A 22,143-nucleotide genomic window follows, 5' to 3' on the forward strand; every position below is an offset into this window, starting at 1 on the left:
ATAAAATGCTATTACAACTGTGCAGCAGAACACCATAAGTGAGTTTGTGATTATATAGTTATATAGTCTCTTTGAGCAGCACTGACGCGATTGGAAATGACAGCCATGTCCTCAGGAAGATGAAGATCTGTCCTTTAAACAGAGGGAATGAATAATGCAAGAGATTTGCATGGATATTGAAATCCACGTACCGCTAACAGAATGCAAACAACTGCTATAGGTTATTAGTGTTGCGTGAGCAATTTAAAGCTGACTTTGCATTAAAGCTGTTTATATAATGACTCCATTCCAATGACTTTGAGTGTTTGTTCAGTTTAACATCTGCTGTGCGTCAGTGTAAACTTAAACCTGTTGCAGAAATCCTCTAAGAAAAGCATTTGAGTTTTTGGGGTGTTGTAGACTTCATGTATTTTATTTCTTCAGGTAGTCGATGCTAGCCTTACTGTATGTCCTGTAAGACTAGATCATGCATGGTTTATCTTTCAGACACTGTTATCATAAGGAGCAGGAATACTTACGGCACTTGCTTATATCACAGCTCTCTCTCTCCATTGTTGGGTCAGTGGTGTAACACCAGGGCACCGGAGACGCATCCGGGTTACGACAATAATTATCATCCAAACTTTTATCAGGGTATCTAGTTACAAAAACATCAAATACAAAGACATTTTACATGATTACACCAGCATCTACTGAAGGAACTGCATGTCACGTTGGTATAAAATAAGTAATTGTGTTCAACAGAAGAAAGAAACTCAAACAGGTTTGAAACAAGTGTAAGATACATAGTGTATAATAAGAGAATTTTCCTTTTCGTTACTTCAAGCCTCAGAAATCAGACACGTTAAGACTGATATAGAAAAATTGGTGACTTGTAATAAAGCAATTTCACTGCAGAGTATGTGTACTTTTTCTTTCATGTTTGCCAGGTACCCCTCTGGATTTAAAGCAATGTCATATTTACTTCTCCGGCTGGTAGATGTGTTGATGTGGATACTGCTGGTCCCATCTCTGACACTCTTTACCGCTGACGGTGTGATCCACTTGACCTCTGTAGTCTTCGCCATTACAAGTGATGCACACCTCTAATGCAGACACAAACAAACACATCTGCTTACAATGACTGTTAAAGTGACAACACTGTAAAGAATGACTAAGTGATGATTTCCATGAGCATGTTTAATAATGAGCGCCTTAATAAATGTAGCATCTCAAATAAAGCTGTGGCAAAAAATTGAGAAATTGAGTCTGAGATTTTCAAAATGCATCGATATTCTGTCTTGAATGGATTTTTAACAGTATAATACTCATTCTATATTAGTTTTTAACAGTAGATGGAGCTCTTGGCTCGTTTTTAAAAGAAGGTGGCACTCTAGGGTAGTTTTTACAGCAGATGATGCTCTACGCTAGTTTTTACAGCAGATGGTGCTCTAGGCTAGTTTTTAACAGCAGGTGGTGCTCTGGGCTAGTTTTTAACAGCAGATTGTGCTCTTGGCTAGTTTTTAACAGCAGATGGTGCTCTTGGCTAGTTTTTACAGCAGATGGTGCTCTAGGGTAGTTTTAACAGCAGATAAGACTAGGCTAGCTTTAACAGCAGATGGCGCTCTAGGCTAGTTTTTAACAGCAGATGGTGCTCTAGGCTAGTTTTTAACAGCAGATGGTGCTCTAGGCTAGTTTTTAACAGCAGGTGGTGCTCTGGGCTAGTTTTTAACAGCAGATGGTGCTCTTGGCTAGTTTTTAACAGCAGATGGTGCTCTTGGCTAGTTTTTAACAGCAGATGGTGCTCTAGGCTAGTTTTTAACAGCAGGTGGTGCTCTAGGCTAGCTTTAACAGCAGATGGTGCTCTAGGCTTGTTTTTAACAGCAGGTGGTGCTCTAGGCTAGTTTTTAACAGCAGATGGCACTCATGGGTAGTTTTTAACAGCAGATGGGATTAGGCTAGTTTTTAACATCAGATGGCACTCTAGGCTAGTTTTTAACAGCAGATGGCGCTCTAGTCTAGTTTTTAACAGCAGATGGTGCTCTAGGCTTGTTTTTAACAGCAGGTGGTGCTCTAGGCTAGTTTTTAACAGCAGTTGGTGCTCGTGGGTAGTATTTAACGGCAGATGTAGCTCTAGGCTAGTTTTTAACAGCAGATGGCGCTCTAGGCTAGTTTTTAACAGCAGATTGTGCTCTAGGCTAGTTTTTAACAGCAGATGGTGCTCTAGACAAGTTTCTAACAGCAGGTGGTGCTCTGGGCTAGTTTTGAACAACAGGTGGCACTCTAGGCAAGTTTTTAACAGCAGATGGTGCTCTAGGGTAGCTTTTAACAGTAGGTGTTTTTAAAAGCAGGTGGCCTGCTAGGCTAGTTTTTAACAATATAATGCTTCCTCCATGCTAGTTTTTTAACAGCAGGTGGCACTCTAGGGTAGTTTTTAAAAGCAAGTTTCGCTCTAGGCTAGTTTTTAACAGTAGGTGGCGCTCTAGGCTAGTTTTTTAACAGCAGATAGTGCTCTAGTTTTCAACACTAGGTTGTGTTCTATGCTAGTTTTTAAAAGCAGGTGGTACACTAGGCTAGTTTGCAACATTATGTGGTACTCTAGGCTAGTTTTTAACAGCAGGTGGTGCTCTAGGGTAGTTTTAACAGCACTCTAGGCTAGTTTTTAACAGAATGATACTTATACTAAGCTAGTTTTTAACAGTATAATGCTTCCTCTAGGCTAGTTTTTAAGAGCAGATGGAGTTCTAGACTAGTTTTCAACAGCAGATGGCGCTCTAGGCTAGTTTTTAACAGCAGGTGATGCTCTAGGGTAGTTTTATTTACAGCAGATGGCGCTCTAGGCTAGTTTCTAAAAGCAGGTAGTGCACTAGCCTAGTTTTTAACAGTATAATGCTTACTGTAGGCTAGTTTTTAACAGCAGATGACAATCTTGGGTAGTTTTTAACAACAGGTGACGCTCTGGGCTACTTTTTAACAGCAGATTGTGGTCTGAGCACACAGCTACTATTAACTGTGTAATTGCTTAACTTTTCTAACTTTATTAATGAAGGTTCACGTGGTATCTGTAAGGAATTAGATGCAAACTAACCGTCTTTGCACTGAGGGATGTTGCAGCTCTCATATCTGCGTTCGGGGTCAGTGGTGTAACACCAGGGACCGATGCGGTCGCCATCTGGATTTCGGCAGTAGTTCAGCTCCAGGCCATTAGTCGCAGACGGAGTCCATCTATTCCCAACAGAGGTCACATCATTCTAACATCGCAGCCGTACAATGAGTCAGTATGTCAGAGTATAACACTGTATATAAAGGAGCATTAAACAAATCAAAATTTAAGATTTTAGTTTGTTGTTTAAATATTTTACTTTAAATGTATAATGCTTTTTACAGTTTAAATATTCAGAACATATTTCACAGACAAATACATGAAATTCATACACATACATTACATTAATCGCATACCTGTGGTCATGAGGGAATTTTGACCACCACTGTTGACATGTTCGTCCGCTTGTAGTTGTCGACACTTTCCCTCGATAGTCTTCTCCTTTACCCACAATGCATTTCCTTACATATACTGAACATACACAAAACATATGTGAACATAACTTAAACATGAACGATCATAACTAGTGGTTATTTAATGTAATGTTAGACAGCTGTATTTTCTATAACATCCCACGTTGTTATCAATGTCCTCATAATGTTTAAAAGTAACTTTATAATACTTTAGACACAATTTACTATAACAACATTTTAGCTAGCAATTCCTCACCCTTCATCTCATAGAGGTCACAGTTCACGTTTCTCTTCACATCTGCATTGTCTCCGTCGCCCACCCAGGGCAGATGTTTACACACCAATGATGGACGAAACTCATAGTTGAAAGCTCTGTAAAGGTGTAGCGCTTTGTCAAAACACAGGCTGCTGTATTTGCTTGTGATAAAGAAGTGTGTGTTTAACTAATGTAATTATAATTTCTAGAACATAATGTTAGTAATTAATATTTTTCCTTTAATGCTGTGTTTGATATTACATGTACAAAGATGCAGCATGCTAAAACTGATAAACAAACTGATAAACATGCTAGCATTCTGATAAATCTTGCCAGAAACGTGCTAACATTGAGTTCAATCATATTAGCAGTGTGTTGAAACATTGGGAAATGCTAGTAACCTAGCTAGCAACATGTTAGGATCGTGCTACATAATGATAGAAACATGTTTGCAACATTAACCTATTAGCAATGTATGTTCATGATAAAAATATGATAGCAACATGCTAACAAGTTAGCAGCTATTAATCATGACAAAAACATTCTAGTTTAATCATGATAAAAACTTCCTAGCAATGTTAGCAAGTTGCTAGAATGTTTTTATCACAATTGAACGCTGCCAGAATGTTAACACATTGCTAGTATGTCTTTATCATGACTAAATGCTGCTAACTTGTTCCCAGGCTGCTAGTATGTTCTTATCATGATTAAACCCTGCTAACATGTTGACACATTGCTAGAATGTTTTTGTCTTTTGATTAATAGCTGCTAACCTGTTAGCATGTTGTTATCATATTTTTATCATTATTAGACATTGCTAACAGGCTAATGTTGCAACAATTCTAACATGTTGCTAGCTAGGTTGCTAGCATTTCCTAATGTTTAAACACAGAAACATGCATGTGATGAACATATGATAGCAAGATGCTAACAGGTTAGCATGGTTTAATCATGATAAGAACATGCTAGCAGCTAGCTAACAGGTTAGCCTATTAGCAATATATAAAATTGATAAAAAAATATGATAGCAACATGCTAACAGGTTAGCAGCTATTAATCATGACAAAAACATTCTAGCAATGTGTTAACATGTTAGCAGGGTTTAATCATGATAAGAACATATAGGAGCTTGCTAACAGGTTAGCAGCATTTAGTCATGATAACAAAAACTAGCAACGTGTTCTAACTAGCAACATTCTAACAGTGTTTAATTGTGATAAAAACACGCTAGCAATGTGCTAACATGTCAGCAGTGTTTAATCATGATAAAACTGATAAACATGCTAGCATTCTGATAAATCATCCCAGAGATGTGCTTACATTGAGGTTAATCATATTAGCAGTGTGTTGAAAAATTAGGAATGCAAGTAACCTAGCTAGCAACATGCTGGGATTGCACTACATAATGATAGAAACATGTTTGCAATGTTAACCTGTTAGCAATGTCTAATCGTGATAAAAATATGATAGTAACATGCTAACAGGTTAGCAGCTTCTAGCATTCTAGCAATGTGTTAACATGTTAGCAGGGTTTAATCATGATAAAAACATGCTAGCAGCTTGCTAACAAGTTTGCAACATTTAGTCATGATAAAAACATACTAGCAATGTGTTAACATTCTAGCAATGTTTAATTGTGATAAAAAACATCCTAACAATGTGCTAACATGTCAACAGTGTTTAATCATGATAAAAACATGAACAAACTGATAAACATGCTACTTGAACAAACTGATAAAAATGCTAACGTTCTGATAAATCATGCCAGAAACACTGAGTTCAATCATATTAGCAGTGTGTTGAAAAATTATGAAATGCTAATAACCTAGCTAGCAACATGTTAGAATTGTGCTACATAATTATAGAAACATGTTTGCAACATAACATATAAGCAATGTCTAATCATGATAAAGATATGATAGCAACATGCTAACAGGTTAGCAGCTAATCATGACAAAAACATTCTAGCAATGTGTTAACATGTTAGCAGGGTTTAATCATGAAAAAACATGCGAGCACCTTGTTAACAAGCTTGCTAACATGCTAGCAGCATTTAGTCATGATAAAAACTTACTAGCAACGTACTAACTTTCTAGCAGTGTTTAATTGTGATAAAACATCCTAGCAATGTGCTAACATGTTAGCAGCATGTTCTAATAATAAAAACATGCTAGCAATGTGCTAACATGTCAGCAGAGTTTATTCATGATACAAGATTCAAGATTTAGATTTTTGGTTAATCTTCCAATCATAGTAAGAATTACGTGGTGTGTGTAGAGCTGAAGTATGCTGGAACAGGAAATGGGGATTTAAAACCTGCATTCTGGACTATCGGTGCAGCGTTTAGCGCAATCCTCCAGTGTGATTCCCGGAAGTTCAGTTAGTCGGTTCACGTTCCAGGATTTCAGAACCAACTCTCTTCCCTCCGACCGCTGGAAATCATTCAGTGCGCTGCGGTATCCTGTAAAACATACGGAACATTATGTGCGAGTTATGTAAAAATTTTACTTAGGTAACGAGTAAAGTGGGTGACATGGTGGCGCAGTGGGTAGCACTGTCGCCTCACAGTAAGAAGGTCGCTGGTTCGAGCCCTGGCTGGGTTAGTTGGCATTTCTTTGTGGAGTTTGCATGTTCTCCTCGTGTTGGCATGGGTCTCCTCCGCATGCTCTGGTTTCCCCCACAGTCAAAAGACATGTGCTGTAGGTGAATTGGGTAATCTAAAATTGTCCGTAGCGTATGTGTGAATCCTTCAGGGTGGGGGTTGAGCGTTGAGTTAACAACCCACCTCATAAAAACTAGACGTCACGAAACACCAATATGGTGTGGCTAAATATCAACTTCAAAATGGCTCTGGGAGTAAGTAAGTAACAAGTAAACGCATTACTTTTGAAAATTAAGTATTAATACTTGAGTTTCTTTTTTAAAAAATGTACTGTGAGTTAATTTTTTTGTTTAATTAGTTAGCTTTTAATAAATGCTGAATTAAAATGAACAGTCACTTTGAATCATGCACTCAATGAGAGAATGCTCTTTTTGCGGTAACAGACAGAAACCAAGATGGCAGAGCCTAACATTTCTGCAATGGAACGCATCATAGAAAAAGAAAAGGGGGTTGCCTAATGGACAGGGAGGTCATTAGGTCATTAATAAGACAAAAACTATATATACACGATGCTAGTAGCAAACACACTGCTTTAAACTTCCGTTATTCTGTATAAATGGCATGTATAGCCATGAGGAAGTTCTCAAATGATAACATTATCCTTCAATAGTAATTTTTTGGTGTGTTTTTATAAGGTAAATGAAGATGTAGGAGATGTAAGATTGCAGAGCTCCTCTATAAAAAAAGAAGAAAAACGGAAAGTTCTGAAAGAGATCAAGCTTCAGCCAGGTAAGAAAAAGTAACACAAAAGTAACTCAAAAGTTACAAAACCCATTACTTACCATAAAAAGTAACTAAGTATTGCAATTAGTTACTTTTTTGGGGAGTAACTTAACATTGTTATGCATTACTTTCAAAAGTGACTTTCCCCAATACTACCTAAAACAAATACAACGGTAGCTGTATATACACTTATATACCGTTAAAGATGACATCTTATTTTGGTATCTGCATTAAAAATTAAAACAATATTTTACATACATAGGAATGATATTAAATGCAGGTATCTGCTTTAATATTTCAAATAACTGGCAAAAATGTTACAAATTGTCTATTGTCATTCAGTCTAACATCCGTCGCTGAATAGATTAAATAAAAACCAAAAAGGTATTGTGACATTTTATCTCAGAATTGCATGATACAACCTGGTAATTCAAGCGGCATGGTGGCTCAGTGGTTAGCATTGTCGCTTCACAGCAAGAGGGTCGCTGGTTCGAGTTCTGGCTGAGTCAGTTGGCATTTCTGTGTAGAGTTTGCATGTTCTCCCTGTGTTTGCGTGGGTTTCCTCCTGGTGGTTTCCCCCACAGTCCAAAGACATGCACTATAGGTGAATTGGATGAACTAAATTGGCCATAGTGTATGAGTGCTTGTGTGAAAATGGTTGTTTGAGAGTGTTTTCCAGGGCATCTGCTGCATAATACATATGCTGGTGTCCTGACATTTTATCCTACCCATCAGATTATGCAACCAACACTGTTCTTAAATGGTTAGGAGGTTGGGGTTAGGGATTAGGTAGGATGTAGGGTGGTATTACAGCTTCGTATCACACTACTCCACATGAAAATTTACACTGGTAGCAAAATCTGATGGGTAGCATACTGCGCCATCCAAATGTGCTACCGACATTTTGAACGGGAGGACAATTTGACAAGGTAGGACAAACTGACAGAACACCGGAGTAGTTGGCAGTTCATTCCACTGTGGCAACCCCTGATAAATAAGGGACTAAGCAGAAGGAAAAAGAATGAATGAAACTGGTAATTCTTACTTTTTTTTGCTCAGAAATGTGACGTGTAAACTTAAAATTGCAAATAAGTCAGAATTGCAAGATATAAGCTCACAATTCCCAGTTACAAAGTGAAAATTCTAAGATAAAAGTCACATTACAGTTTTTTTTTATTTATTTAGAGGCAGTAACAGGCTTCCAAATAAAACTACGGGCTCTATTTTGACGATCCATGCGCAAAGTGCAAAGCGCAGGGCGCAAGCGCATTAAGGAAGTGTCAGAATCCACTTTTGCTAATATAAGGATGGAAAAACCTGCTTTGCGCCATGGCGCATGGTCTAAAAGGGTTAAGCTTATTCTCTTAATGAGTTATAGGTGTGTTTTGAGAATGAACCAATCAGAGTCTCATCTCCCATTCCCTTTAAGAGTCAGTTGCGTCACGCCATAGCGCATTTGCTATATACATGGCGGACTTTGGTAAGTGTAAAAACTGAACCCTTCACTAGAGAGAAAACAGTTAAATAGAGCATCTGGAGTGCGAGAATGAGAGATGAGCCTTCTCATTGTTTACTTTCGCTTTCACGTGGATAGGGAAACTTCTTGTAAGCACAGACATCTATTAGCCTATAAATAATTAATTTTGTTAAGCACAAAGATTTGTTTCAAAACTATTTCTAAATTCAGTTCTAATTTCCAGCAAACGAATAAATGCTCAATAATAACGAAGTGTGTTAAAAAAAACTGAGTTATATCCTAATACACATGCTGGGCCCCATATGGTCTAAAACATGACAGGTGGGCAAATCTAAGCTTGTTTTTAATAAAATTAATATAAATATGCATATAATAAATAATACTGCTAATTATAATAACATTATTCAAAAGCAAATTGTTATGAATAAACCGAAAAAGCCCTCCGAGATGAAGAAGGCATGAAAGTATGGGTTTTATATTTATTTAGGCTAGAAAATATGTTTTATAATATTTTAATCCTTTATATTTATATCCTATACATATATATATATATATATATATATATATATATATATATATATATATATATATATATATATATATATATATATATATATATATATATATATATATATATCCTTATTATATCCTATATATATCCTTAATATTTAAATTCTTTTTCATATGTAAAGATATTTGCGTATTGCATATGAGCGCAAGTGCATCTGCTATTTAAACAGCGTGGCGCAAAACATCAAAACGACTCTTGCACCAAGCTGAAACTAGCAAACAACAATTGCGGCGTGCCTTGCGCCACATTGCGAAGGGTGTATGATAGGGCCCTATATATTTACCTGTTAAAATACATACAAAAATAAATTATAACAGAAAACTGTATTTATACATTAAATTATTAAAAGATAAAACATAAGGAGACAGAATAAAATAAGAAAAAATTCATTTTTACACATTAGAGTCGTTTAATAGGATCAATTGATTCTTGCTCCATATATGAGTGGAAAAAGGGCTGAGGTCAAGTTAAAAGATAGTTATTAGACAAAAATAATGATTAAAATAGACAGCGGGTGTCCATGAACACATCTAAAAAACATTTGACTCTGTTAGTGAATAAAACTCACTGTAACATGGATTCTATATATATAATTGTGTGTGTCCTTTCTGAGGGGCTTAAACACACATGACCTTTGGATCTGTAAACTGTGTATCTACATCTGTTACACAAAATTTCCCAGTGGCAAGCCATGATAATACAGTGATGCCCGAATAACTCTACAACAAACAGAACATCCCAGAAACCAGCATGTGATCTGTTTTAAACTCAAGAATTGGCAATATACGCATGTATTTATGTTACAAATAAGGCCATTAATCACATACAAAGCATCAGGCCACAATTAAATTTGCTTACAAGAAAACTGTGGAACTTAATCGTGTTTATAAGATTTACTTAAGTAAATTTTGTATTTAAAGCACTATACTGACATAAATGTTGTTTATTTAGATCAATCTAATTAAATATCTAGAATAGCCATATATTCTGTCATAAAATAATATAGTATGTGTAACTATATATAGTTGTTATGATAATCTGATCATTAGAATATTAAAGAGAAAATGTGGTAATACTCTGTCTGTAAGGTTGTCTTTTGACAGTGTTACATAGAACAAGTGACCATAGATTTATTGTGATTATATGGTGTTAGAGAAACTGTGTACCATGATAAATACCTGTAAGGAGAGACGGTAGTGTTTTTAAACTGTTTGATAGCCTAAATTTGGACTGTCCTTAAAATAGTTCACATTAAAACAAGATTAGTTCACAAAGTTTTCTGTCTGAAGAGATTATTAAATATGAAAGTATTGATCTTACCATGAACAGGATCGAGTTGAAGCACGAGAGCTGTGAGAAAGAAGAGTGAAAACATGGTGTGAGAGACGCTTTACTGCAGCGGCACAGCTCAAATGAGGACTTTGAGTCTTTCCCTCCAGAGGAACTGATGAAGGGGTGCTGTCTGTGTATGTGTGTGTGTGTGTGTGTTGGGTGGAGGGGGGGTTACTCTCCTGACCTGACAGAACAGGACATTTCAAGATCAATCATGGCCCAAGTAAACAACTTTACAAACTAAACAATATACATAACAATTCTGTTTTAACTGCCTTGTATACTGCCTGTCTACAAATCTTCTCTTTTCTTACAATTACAAGAAAGCCTACCACTATAAATCTATTCTTTATCATGAAACAAACAAACAAACAAACAAACAAACAAACAGGGGAATAGTACCCTGAATAAATTCTGAACTAATTTTCTGTTCTAGAATTTAAAAAAGCACATTTTCTTTACTCCTTTCTTACCATTCAGAGAAACAAAACACCAAATTGCTTGCTCGACTGTAGCCCACAATACCTGACTAAAGTCTTGTCATCGATCTCAGTTGTGAGAGCAACAAATAATAACTTGACTTCTAGTTTGATCATTTGGAAAAGTGGCAGAAGGTAGATTTTTCTCATGAATCATCTGGTGAACTGCATCCCAATCATCACAAATACTGCAGAAGACCTACTGGAACCAGCATGGACCCAAGATTCTCATAGAAATAAGTCAAGTTTGGTGAAGGAACAATCATGGTTTAGGGTTACATTCAGTATGGGGGCTTGCAAGAGATCTGCAGAGTGGATGGCAACATCAACAGCCTGAGGTACTAAGACGTTTGTGCTGCCCATTACATTACAAACCACAGGAGAGGGCAAATTCTTCAGCAGGATAGCGCTCCTCATACTTCAGCCTCCACATCAAAATTCCTGAAAGCAAAGAATGTCAAGGTGCTCCAGGATTGGCCAGCCCAGTCACCAGACAGGGACATTATCGAGCATGTCTGGGGTGAGATAAAGGAGGAGGCATTGAAGATGAATCCAAAGAATCTTGATCAACTCTGGGAGTCCTGCAAGAACGCTTCCTTTGCCATTCCAGATGACTTTATTAATAAGTTATTTGAGTCATTGTAGAGATGTATGGATGCAGTCCTCCAAGCTCATGGGAGTCATACACAATATTCATTCTGTTTCCACTGCACCATGATTTTATATTCTATACTGGACATTATTTCTGTTAAGAGACAAGACTTTTGTCTAAGCAAAGTCAGACCTAATTAAATCATTAATAATCAAGGCATGATCATATTTTATTTTGGTAAAATAAGCGTAATCTAGAGGCCTTTGCCTTTCATATAAGCCACTTCTGATACCAAATGAAAAACGAGATGTCAAGTTATTATTTGTTGTGTCTTAAACTTAGACAGGCGACAAAAATTTGTCAGGTAGTGTATAAACTTGAATTAATTAAACCAAGTTCTGGTGACAAAATTAAGGATTAGAGCTCAATATAAACTAAAGAATTAAAAGATGTAAAAAATGTGACAGTCTTGGTATTTTTAAAGATGCAATTTTTACCTTTTTCTTATAGTTACAAACTATAGGAAATCATTAGTAGGCCTATCAACTTGTAACTATGAGACAAGGTCACAATTCTGAGAGAAAAAAAATTATGGATTGTGTGTTTATATTTTTGCTAGAATTGATATAAGCTGAAAAGAAATGCCTAAATTGTGAGATTAAATAAACCTCACAATAGCCTATTTAAATGTCTGTTTTTAGCTTCCATTAAAGAGTGAAAAAAAGATGGTTGCAAACAATAATTATTCATTTATAACAGTAAAAGACAAGGAAATGAGCGCTATTTGACTCTATGGCCACATTTACACCCAAAGACGAGCACAGTCAGACACTTCACACACTAAAACAAGGTGTGAATGGACCAAGGATTGCTGGCTCTGTTCACACCTGCTATTAAAATGCTGGTTGACTGTATCAAGTAGCCTACAAATTTACCAGTTTTTTTTAGGACAACCAGATGGATTTCTGTCAATAGTGGACTTATAAGTGTTTTCTAAGACAGACTTTTTTTTTTTTTAAAGAAAAAGAGTAGGTAACCCACACTAAGTAAGACCCTTATTCCTCAGTTGTTATAGGCGAATTACCGGTTTGTAAACATTCAGGATACGCGCGCATGGAGGATTCAGAAAAAAAAACTGGGAGCGTTAGCATTTACAGCGAGGGAATGACATCCGATGCGGTACAGAGTGTGTTGTTGTATTATAAATAAGTTATATTGGTTACATATTATATATATAGTATTTACATAATGCTTTCAGTGTATTATAACAGCTTGTCACCCAGTGATAAGCAGTGATTCGGCAAAATTAACGCTAAAGTGAGCGGCGTTCATCTGACAGCTCCATTTTGATAGCAGCACCCTCCCAAGTGCATCCAGCCCGAAATATACAACTATCTCTTTGAAACTCCAAGTGATTTTACAAGAGAGAAGATAAAGGCCTACAAGTCTTTGGATGCCTACAATTGTGTTCTGTGTGGTCATGTACCGGTCTTTTTTTGCAACCAGTATGTGCGGTTGAACCCATGTGGCGTCATGTGTGACGCAGGTTGGTAATTCCCCTATGAGTAAAAAAAAGTATTTAGTAAAAACTAAGTAAATTGATATTGTGCTAAATAATGCTAGACAAATCTTAGCAACATGTTTAGCAGTGTCATTATGCGCTAAAATAAGTTAAAAATACGTTATGAATATATATCTACCATATTTCAAACTTCTCCAAACTGATAAATATCTAGTAAAAACTAAGTAAACTAGTATCTGCACTAGCTACACAGAGATATATACAAACAATCCGTGTATTTTGATGCCTTCCATAGTGTGTTAAAAAAGAAACTCAAACAGGTTCGTGACAGGTAAAGGGCGAGCATAGATATTTACATTACCTGTCGCCTTCCCTGTTGTTGTCCATTGAAAGGAATGCGTCAATAGAGCCGCCATTTTAGTACAGGGTAGCGCTCCTTTGAAATGCATGCGGGACCAAGGTGCAGTGGAGGACTGTGGCCATCCAGAGCCAGAGATATATACATACATATATCTACAATCGGAAGTTTTCCCAGTGGTCATTGTGCAATTTTTTTTATTACGAAAATTATAATTTTACATCACTTTTCTACATTTATGGATCAGTGATTGCATTCCTGACGAAAAGCTTGTGTTTGTGTGTATGGAAATGTACTATCCACCCTCCCTGTTAAATTTGATCTTATCCGGACCGTGTACAGAAACACACACCCCCTCTACTGCTTTCACTTCTTATTCTAATGGAAGGAGCGATTCGTTTGTGAATGAATCTCCATAATGAACGACTCGTTCACTTCGCCGACAATAATACAAGTTTCTGGCAACGCAGCGTCCTGTTGTCATATTTCATTTACATTGTTTGCTTATTTTATTTAACAAAACTACCATAAGCCTGGTATTGAGTGCGAGTTGGTGCTTTGATTATGGTGAATGCAGTGACTGTATTATCATCAATAACGCTACTTGTTTAGCACAAAAGTTTATAACATACAAAAACGTAAAAAACGAAATCTTACCTATGAAATGTTATGCCTTTGTGCTTTGTTTTCTTTGCTTGTACGTTACTACACCCATACACAACGCTAAAAGTCAAGCATCTTCACGTTGTCACACTGTCTTGACTAGTGCAGTTGAATGACATTTGTGCTGGGAGCACTGTACAAATGTGGCGGTGCTACTGACGCATGCTCGGGTTCCGTATGCGATATCTAGTGTATATATCTTTGAAGGACGAGTAAATAAAAGACATTGTTTTGGGTGAACTATCCCTTTAGCAATTAGCATGGCTAAAATAAAAACTGAGGGATGTAATAGTTGACCGAGCCGCTAGAGGTCAGTGTGTCTCTCTGGTAAAACTGACACAATCTTCCGGGACCGGGACTCAAACTTCTGCAGGCTCAGTTTTACTCTGGTAAAAAAAAAAACAGATACTTAGATTTACAGGTGAATTACAGAATACGTTTCAAATACATTATATTGAAGCTTATTTTAACTTTTATTATAAACCTTTGTCCAGTTAAAAGGCGCGGTGTTTTCCTCGTGAACTTTGCTCCTGGATCATCATGTCTTCGGTTGAGATCTCCGAGGGTTCGGTTCTGGTGGAGATCTGCGGAGATCAGCCGCTGTTTTACCGACAGGCGGTTCCGTCGAGCGGCACCGGCGGGCTGTGCGTGCTGCTGCTGCACGGGATCCGCTTCTCCTCCGAGAACTGGCAGAAAATCGGGACTCTAGAGACTCTGGCCGCCGCCGGTTACCGAGCTCTGGCCATAGACCTGCCAGGTACACAAGATAAAATGTTAAAGTTAACATGTACCATAATACAGAATAACTACTGTGTACATACATCTAATATATCTGTAATAAATGACCATGGTATTGTGTATATCAAAAATAAATAAATAAAAATTATATATAAAATATTAATGTACTGTTCGTTTATATTGTTAATATGGCTAAATAGCAGTTTCAGTTATTATTATTATTATTATTATTATTATTATTATTATTATTATATGTAACTATTGTAGGCTAAGACATTTTAATAATTCGTTTAAAAATATATATACAAGGTTATGTTTAATTTAGCAAATTGTAATATTATTATTACCGATTATTTTTGTAGTCTTTTTATGGACATTTTAAAGATATGTAAGGGTTCACTTACAAAAACAATAACTGTCATAAATTTATCATAAAATACTGAAATAATTCCAATGTACTTTATGTTGTAAATGTATTAATATTTATTGTTATTGCTAGTAATCAAATTAATATTAATTCAATAAAAAATACATACAATAAATACAATTGTATAATATCAATAAAATTAATGATCAATTCAAACACAGTAATCAAATTTTTATATTATTATAAGCAACCATAATATAATTTCCCCCCATTTAGGATTATATAAACTCTAACAACATATTTCAGCAGCACCTACCAAAACACTGATACAATTCAGGTACATTTTCTGGTAACTGGCAACACGTGACTTGTAGAGAAATTAAATGACGATGAACTATAGTGTGAGTACCCGTCTGCAGTCAGTGTGTGTCTGTTGTCCCTCAGGTCTGGGTCAGTCGAAGGCCACTGTGGCTCCTGCTGCAGTGGGTGAACTGGCTCCAGCTGTGTTCCTCAGACAGGTGTGTGAGGGCCTGCAGACGGGCCCTGTGGTGATCATCAGCCCGTCTCTCAGCGGCATGTACTCGCTGCCATTCCTCTTCCAGCACTCAGAGCTGCTCAAAGCTTACATCCCCGTCGCTCCCATCTGCACCGAGAAGTTCACCGCCGAGCAGTATGGCAGCGTACAGGTCAACACACACATCTGACACACACTTCAAAATGACTACACATTTATTATATATATATATATATAATTAGTAGTAATAATAATATATTATTCGTTTGTATTGATCCTTTTGCAGTAAAGGTAATTATGTTGTTATACATTTATTGTGATTTAAAGGGGTAGTCCACCTCTAAAATGATGATATCCTGATTATAATCTCTCTCCCTTGTCATCCGAAGATGTTTACAACATTACATTCAGGATTTTTTTTTCCATATAGTGGACATCTGGTGTTCACTGGAATGTTAGACTGTACATACATTCAATTTTTTAGATCCTTGTTCCTTGCCTGGGATAAGGAAAAAAATAAATGTAAAAAATTGCAATAATGTACACTTCCTGACAAAAGTCTTGTCGTTGATCCCAGTTGTAAGAGCAACAAATAATAACTTGACTTCTTGTTGATCATTTAGAAAAGTGGCAGAAGGTTCAGATGAATCATCTGTTGAACTGCATCCCAATCATCACAAATACTGCATAATATATCTAACTACATATTCAGACTTTGGTCTTTTGAATCTATTACTTGTTCTCAGGTAACGTGTTTTGGCTGAACACGAAGATAAGTTAATATATTAATTAATGTAACCGCGAACACTGATTCTGCATATTGACTGATTGCTTGCCATTATTTCCTATAATGTATACACTTATTGTACGTTATACTTTTATAATGGCCATTATTGATTATTAAAACTGATATTCAGCTAAAGAGAGGAAATTTTTCCTATTTTTAATGAAAATAAAAGGAGGCAGTTCTGTTATAGGCTCCGTTTGTTACAAATATGCAAACAGTGAAGATGACGGTCATATAAATGTGCAGCTACACGACGCCTCCACATTATTGGTGTCTATTAGGTTGCTAATATGAATATGAAAATAGGCAGTTCCTCATATCATGTTTTCATTTTATTGTTAAGAAAGTGAAACCTCGTAGCCAGGGTGATGTAAATGAGGTTATAAATTACCCTGATCCCTGAATATTTACCCGATGTGTCCTCGGGAGTTTGTTTTTCATATTAAACTTGCGAAGTCTGAACTTACAAGGAGAGGATGCAGGACTGAACTTTGTGTAGGCTGCTTAATATTGAGGAAAAAGCCCCAATCAGATAGGTGAACGTCTGCAGCCACACCTCCGTTTTCAGATGTCTCCGTTTGCCCCCATCCACACTGAGACAGAACAGCAGCGTTCAACGGCCTCTCCAGCATTTTCAAAACGTTCCGTTTTCTGTGCTCGAAAACTCCAAGTGGTGGTTAGAGGTGAGGTGGGTGTACTCATTAAAACAGCTTACTGGAGCAGGAGCGAGAGCTCAAGCTCCCCCTCGCTGGAGCTCAAATGGCTCTACAGCGAGCAGTGTCTCGAAAACTCCTGTGTAGTGTGGATGGATGGCGTAACCGTAGCAAAACTTATGCGTTTTAAAACTAAAACGTATTAGTGTGAACCGGGCCTCAGTATGTGGGCATGCGGATCTGCAGAGTAGATGGGAACATCAACAGCCTGAGGTATTAAGACATTTGTGCTGCCCATTACATTACAAACCACAGGAGAGGGCAAATTCTTCAGCAGGATAGCGCTCCTCATACTTCAACCTCCACATCAAAGTTCCTGAAAGCAAAGAAGGTGCTCCAGGATTGGCCAGCCCAGTCACCAAAAATGAACATTATTGAGCATATCTGGGGTAAGATGGAGGAGGCATTGAAGATGAATCCAAAAATCTTGATCAGCTCTGGGAGTCCTGCAAGAACGCTTTCTTTGCCATTCCAGATGACTTTATTAATAAGTGATTTGAGTCATTGCAGAGATGTATGGATGCAGTCCTCCAAGCTCATGGGAGTCATACACAATATTAATTCTGTTTCTACTGCACCATGACTTTATGTTCTATACTGTACATTATTTCTGTTAAGTGACAAGACTTATGTTTAAGCAAAGTCAGACCTTACTGTCCTAATGAAATCATTAAAAATCAAGGCATGATCATATTTTAGTTTGGTAAAATAAGCGTAATCTAGAGGCCTTTGCCTTTTATATAAGCCATTTCTGATACCAAATAATCAACTAGAAGTCAAGTTATTATCTGTTGTTCCTGAAACTTGGATATAGATAATTCTTGTATTATTAGTTTAGCTAATTATATTATTATAATGAGTATGAATATATATATATATATGTATATATATATATATATATATATATATATATATATATATATATATATATATATATATATATATATATATATATATTCTAAATAATAATAAAAGCTATTAATATGTACTCTTAAAAGGATTTAAAAAAGCAATTAGCTTAAAACCCTCAAAAGTAACTTCTTTAGGGGAGCACATTTAATTATTGTTATATTAATTATTAATTACATTTAATAATTGCTATTGTTAAAATATACTCTCTTTAAAAAAACTATATATAAAGAGTTTAGATGCAAAAACCTCTAAATGCCATCTGAAATGTTCTCAGTCTGCTATGTGCTGGTATTTGACTTTAAAGGCAATGAAAATAACCTGTTCATCACCATAACAGTAAAATACACGTTACATTACATACAAATATCTGAAACTACACAGGGAAAAATGACATCTGATGGCATTTAGAGGCTTTTCCATCTGAACTCTGCATAGTTTTTTGTGGAAACAATGTCTATATATTCATTCATTTAATTATAAATACATTTTAAAAACTTTATTTTTTATCATATGGATCCCTAAAAAATAAAATACAGGGTGTCCGCGGGGTCTTAAAAAGTATTAAAAGTTGATAAACCAATTATGAGAAAATTAAGCCCTTAAAAGGTATTATAAGTCTTAATCACGTTTTTACAAGGTCTTAAATTTTGTTCAAGCGTTGTCCAAAGTGTTTGACTCCAAAAAAGCATCATTATATTTATTTTCCTCCTAATATTAACAACGTCTTGCTCGATCCACGCGATTGGTTCAAGCTGGGGTGTGTCCGGCCAAGCCCCTCCATCTGGGTGATGTCACGTAATTTGCAACAAACGCGGGAAGCTGAAATGACGCTCTCTACATGTAGCGAAATCATAGAGCGAAACAGATGGCAAAATGGGAAGTTTGCATACTCCTGGTTGGAGAAAGACAAGTTTAAACAGAGGCTGAAGCCTGTCGCTGAAAACAACCGTATAATTTATTCTTTCAAGCTTTGTTTCTTCCGAGCTTATCTGTGTTCTGTCGCATGGTTGTGCTCCATTGATTCATTTAACTACAACTGTTTATTAACAACTGTTTATTAAATTAAAGGTTTGATACTGATTAGAACTTGAAGTGGCGATGAGGTCTTAAAAATATTCTGAGAAGGTCTTTAAAAAGTCTTAAAAAGTCTTAATCATTTATAAATAGCAAATTTTGTAGTATAGCTAATTATGTTATTATAATTACAAGGACATATTGTTATAGTTATAAATAATTATGATAGCTATTAATTGATCCTTATGTAACTACAGGATCTTTTTGTTAATTAAAGGGCCCATAGTTGACCTCTTTTTTATGATTTAATATTAATATTATGGTTCTTCTGAGTGTGCCAGTTTAGCTTCAGTTCAAAACACAATTCAGATTTTTTTATTATAATGTGTTAAAAAGTGTCATGTTGGGGGCGTGTCCACAGTTCGCTGATTTATGGGTGTGTTGCTTCACATGTAGATTAGTTTCGGCTTCCCGCCAACGTAACAAGGGGGCGGGGCCATGAGCTCACCCGCTCTGCGTTTGCAACAGAGTCTGACAGGCAGACGGAGAAGGAGAGAGAGAGGATCACCATTCAGCTGTACATGTACGACTCTGACACAGACCAAGCAGAGAGTACAAAATCATTTGTGTCTTTGTACAGTTTTACAGCCAACTGTGTGCTAGTTTCAAGTGCCGAGCTTGTACACAGAAACTAATAACCACACACACTGAATTAACTTTGACTGAGGCACCGGATGCGCCGCTCGAAGCCGCGACAGGGCACACCAGACACTCTCTGTAGCGCGGCAGAAACATGAAGTGTCCCGAATCGTCGCGCCACACATTTTTGAATTCTAAACATAGGTTTCTGCAGCGGTCCGCGGCGCCCAGCCGTCGACTTGAGTGTACCCTGATAGAAACCGATGCTTAGAATTCTAAAACGCATGCTAGTTAAGATCACAGGGAGCTTCTGGGATCGCGAGAAATGCAAACGGCTGAAGTATAAGGTAGACTCAATGAGAAGTACACATGTTTGCAAACCTACCTAAAGATACAACCAATAATTCCGATTAGAGCGATAATGTGGAGAATATTGCTGTTGTGTTGAGCCCAATGAGCCTTGCATCTAAAAATAGAGCAAGGGTGTTCCTTTAGTGATATCGATTCGACTCACGCTGAAAATGGCGGACGTGAATTAACAAACTGAGGATATGATGACGTGCCTGTCAATCAATATTGGTGGGCGGGGGGACCGCTCTCCTACGTAAAGTTGCGGTCGGTTTGAAAACTGCTCCAATTGGTCCAGCGTTTTTTATGTTGTTAAATTGAAAAAAAAAGCACTGGTTGTGCTTATATCACCCCAATATGATGGTCTATACACCATACATGCACATATGTCTGTCCAAACAGCTAGTAGATTTTTGAAAAGTAGATTTTTTACCATAAGTGCCCTTTAAATATATTAATACATAATCTATTGAATGTTTCCCAGTACTGGGATGCAGCTGGAAGGGCGTCCGCTGTGTAAAACATATGCTGGATAAGTTGGTAGTTCATTCTGCTGTGGCAACCACTGATAAATAAAGCTACTAAGCTGAAGGAATGAGATGAATGATCTGTCCAACTCAAAAAGTTATATCATTATAAAATCATTTAGATCTCCTTTAGATGCAACACAACGTAATTCAATTATTTTAAGCTGCCTAACCGCTCTTTAGATATAACACTATATAATTAAAGTCCCCCTGCAGTCATAATTATACCTTAAATATAACTGTTGATAATCCAAATGAGAGTTCAACGTATTTTCCCCATTAAAGATTGCTTCATACAAGATTTCTTATATTTGTGGTGATGGGAAATTCAAACAGGTTCATATCACATTCATGTACACTGAAGCTTTTCTGGGATTGTCTTATATGTCATTAAAAACACCTCACAGACAGCATTAAAACTGTATTTTCTCCACAGCATGTCTATAAATCCCTTTAAGGTGATTGATGTCTTGATTTTGATCTAAAATGTGTGATTTTCACCTCATGTGTCCTCACAGACTCCAGCTCTTATAGTTTACGGAGACCAGGACACTCAGCTTGGGGAAGTGTCGCTAAACAACCTGAGCCAGCTGCCCAATCACAGAGTGGTGGTAATGAAGAGGGCGGGGCATCCTTGTTACCTTGATGATCCGGAGACCTGGCATAAGGCAGTCCTGGATTTCCTACAACAGCTGAGATAAAAGAGTATCACACACAAAAACCCCTAACACAGTGAAGACCACTTAAAGGCATTAATTACACATCTGATTAATATGAAGTACAGTCAATCCCATAACTGATTACATCAGAAACACTAGCTTTTTTTAAAATATGCAATCTGTTTTCGCAATGTGGACTGATGGCACTTGTGTTGATTTGTGTTTTGAAGACTTGAATGTCAATTTAACTGTCAATGAGGGATTAATATGGGATGAGTGTTGATTTCACACATCAGGAACTGTAAACTAGGTGTTTTTGTTCCAGAATGAAGCTCTGAAACACTATTTGTTAAAATAGTTATCGTATTTTGGTAGCACTTTACAATAAGGCTGTATTAGTTCATGTATTTACTACGAATGATGAACAATACATTGCAGTTTTTATTCATCTTTGTTAATGGTAATACAGTTGCTCATTGTTAGTTTTTCTTAACCCACAGTGCATTAATTTGGAATTTAGTAATGCATCAGTAAATGTTGAACTATTATTAATAATTGCTGTACAAGTATTGTTCATTATTAATAGATAGATTAACTAACATGGACTAATGTGATCTTAATGTAAAGTGTGACTCATATTTTTTCTATAATTACACATAACTAATCAATTTTTTATTGTTCAAAATCATCCTCAGGATTTTGTGATAATCATTACGCTTTGGTTTATGAATTGTAATTTTTCACTTATAGTGATTTTTTTGCTCTCAAAAGATAAAACGATATTTTACGTTATTA

The 22,143-nt window shown here is 36.5% G+C and overlaps 2 protein-coding genes across 3 annotated transcripts in view; one reads left to right on the plus strand and one right to left on the minus strand.

Annotated features, from left to right (window-relative positions):
* Positions 1–10,609, minus strand: part of mst1 (macrophage stimulating 1) — a 31,151-nt gene extending 20,542 nt beyond the window's left edge. The window contains exons 1-7 of the mRNA XM_056460570.1: positions 10,505–10,609; positions 6,068–6,212; positions 3,752–3,867; positions 3,439–3,553; positions 3,068–3,204; positions 965–1,085; positions 519–637 (exon numbers count right to left, since the gene is read on the minus strand). Coding sequence (XP_056316545.1) covers positions 519–637; positions 965–1,085; positions 3,068–3,204; positions 3,439–3,553; positions 3,752–3,867; positions 6,068–6,212; positions 10,505–10,559 — 808 coding nt within the window. The 5' untranslated portion in view covers positions 10,560–10,609. The remainder of the gene's footprint in view (positions 1–518; positions 638–964; positions 1,086–3,067; positions 3,205–3,438; positions 3,554–3,751; positions 3,868–6,067; positions 6,213–10,504) is intronic.
* A 3,822-nt stretch (positions 10,610–14,431) lies between these two features.
* Positions 14,432–21,513, plus strand: abhd14b (abhydrolase domain containing 14B). Of its 2 annotated transcripts, none has more exons than XM_056460572.1 (4): positions 14,432–14,519; positions 14,625–14,887; positions 15,680–15,921; positions 21,208–21,513. In XM_056460572.1, the coding sequence occupies exons 2-4, from the start codon at positions 14,671–14,673 to the stop codon at positions 21,388–21,390; spliced, it is 642 nt and encodes a 213-aa protein (XP_056316547.1). In that variant the 5' UTR covers positions 14,432–14,519; positions 14,625–14,670; the 3' UTR covers positions 21,391–21,513. The 2 variants fall into 2 exon arrangements, with proteins under 2 accessions (XP_056316547.1, XP_056316548.1); XM_056460573.1 differs by having other exon boundaries at positions 14,454–14,551.
* The last annotated feature ends 630 nt before the right edge of the window (positions 21,514–22,143 follow it).

The sequence above is a fragment of the Danio aesculapii genome, chromosome 6, assembly GCF_903798145.1.
Source record: "Danio aesculapii chromosome 6, fDanAes4.1, whole genome shotgun sequence".
Taxonomy (NCBI): Eukaryota; Metazoa; Chordata; class Actinopteri; order Cypriniformes; family Danionidae; genus Danio; species Danio aesculapii.

What these genes read in the sequence shown, in the direction of transcription:
- abhd14b (XM_056460572.1), top strand. Translation starts at nt 14,671, where the DNA reads ATGTCTTCGGTTGAGATCTCCGAGGGTTCGGTTCTGGTGGAGATCTGC. An exon ending in TCTGGCCATAGACCTGCCAG is followed by an intron (nt 14,888 to 15,679) that starts GTACACAAGATA and finishes GTTGTCCCTCAG; the next exon opens with GTCTGGGTCAGTCGAAGGCC. An exon ending in AGCAGTATGGCAGCGTACAG is followed by an intron (nt 15,922 to 21,207) that starts GTCAACACACAC and finishes GTGTCCTCACAG; the next exon opens with ACTCCAGCTCTTATAGTTTA.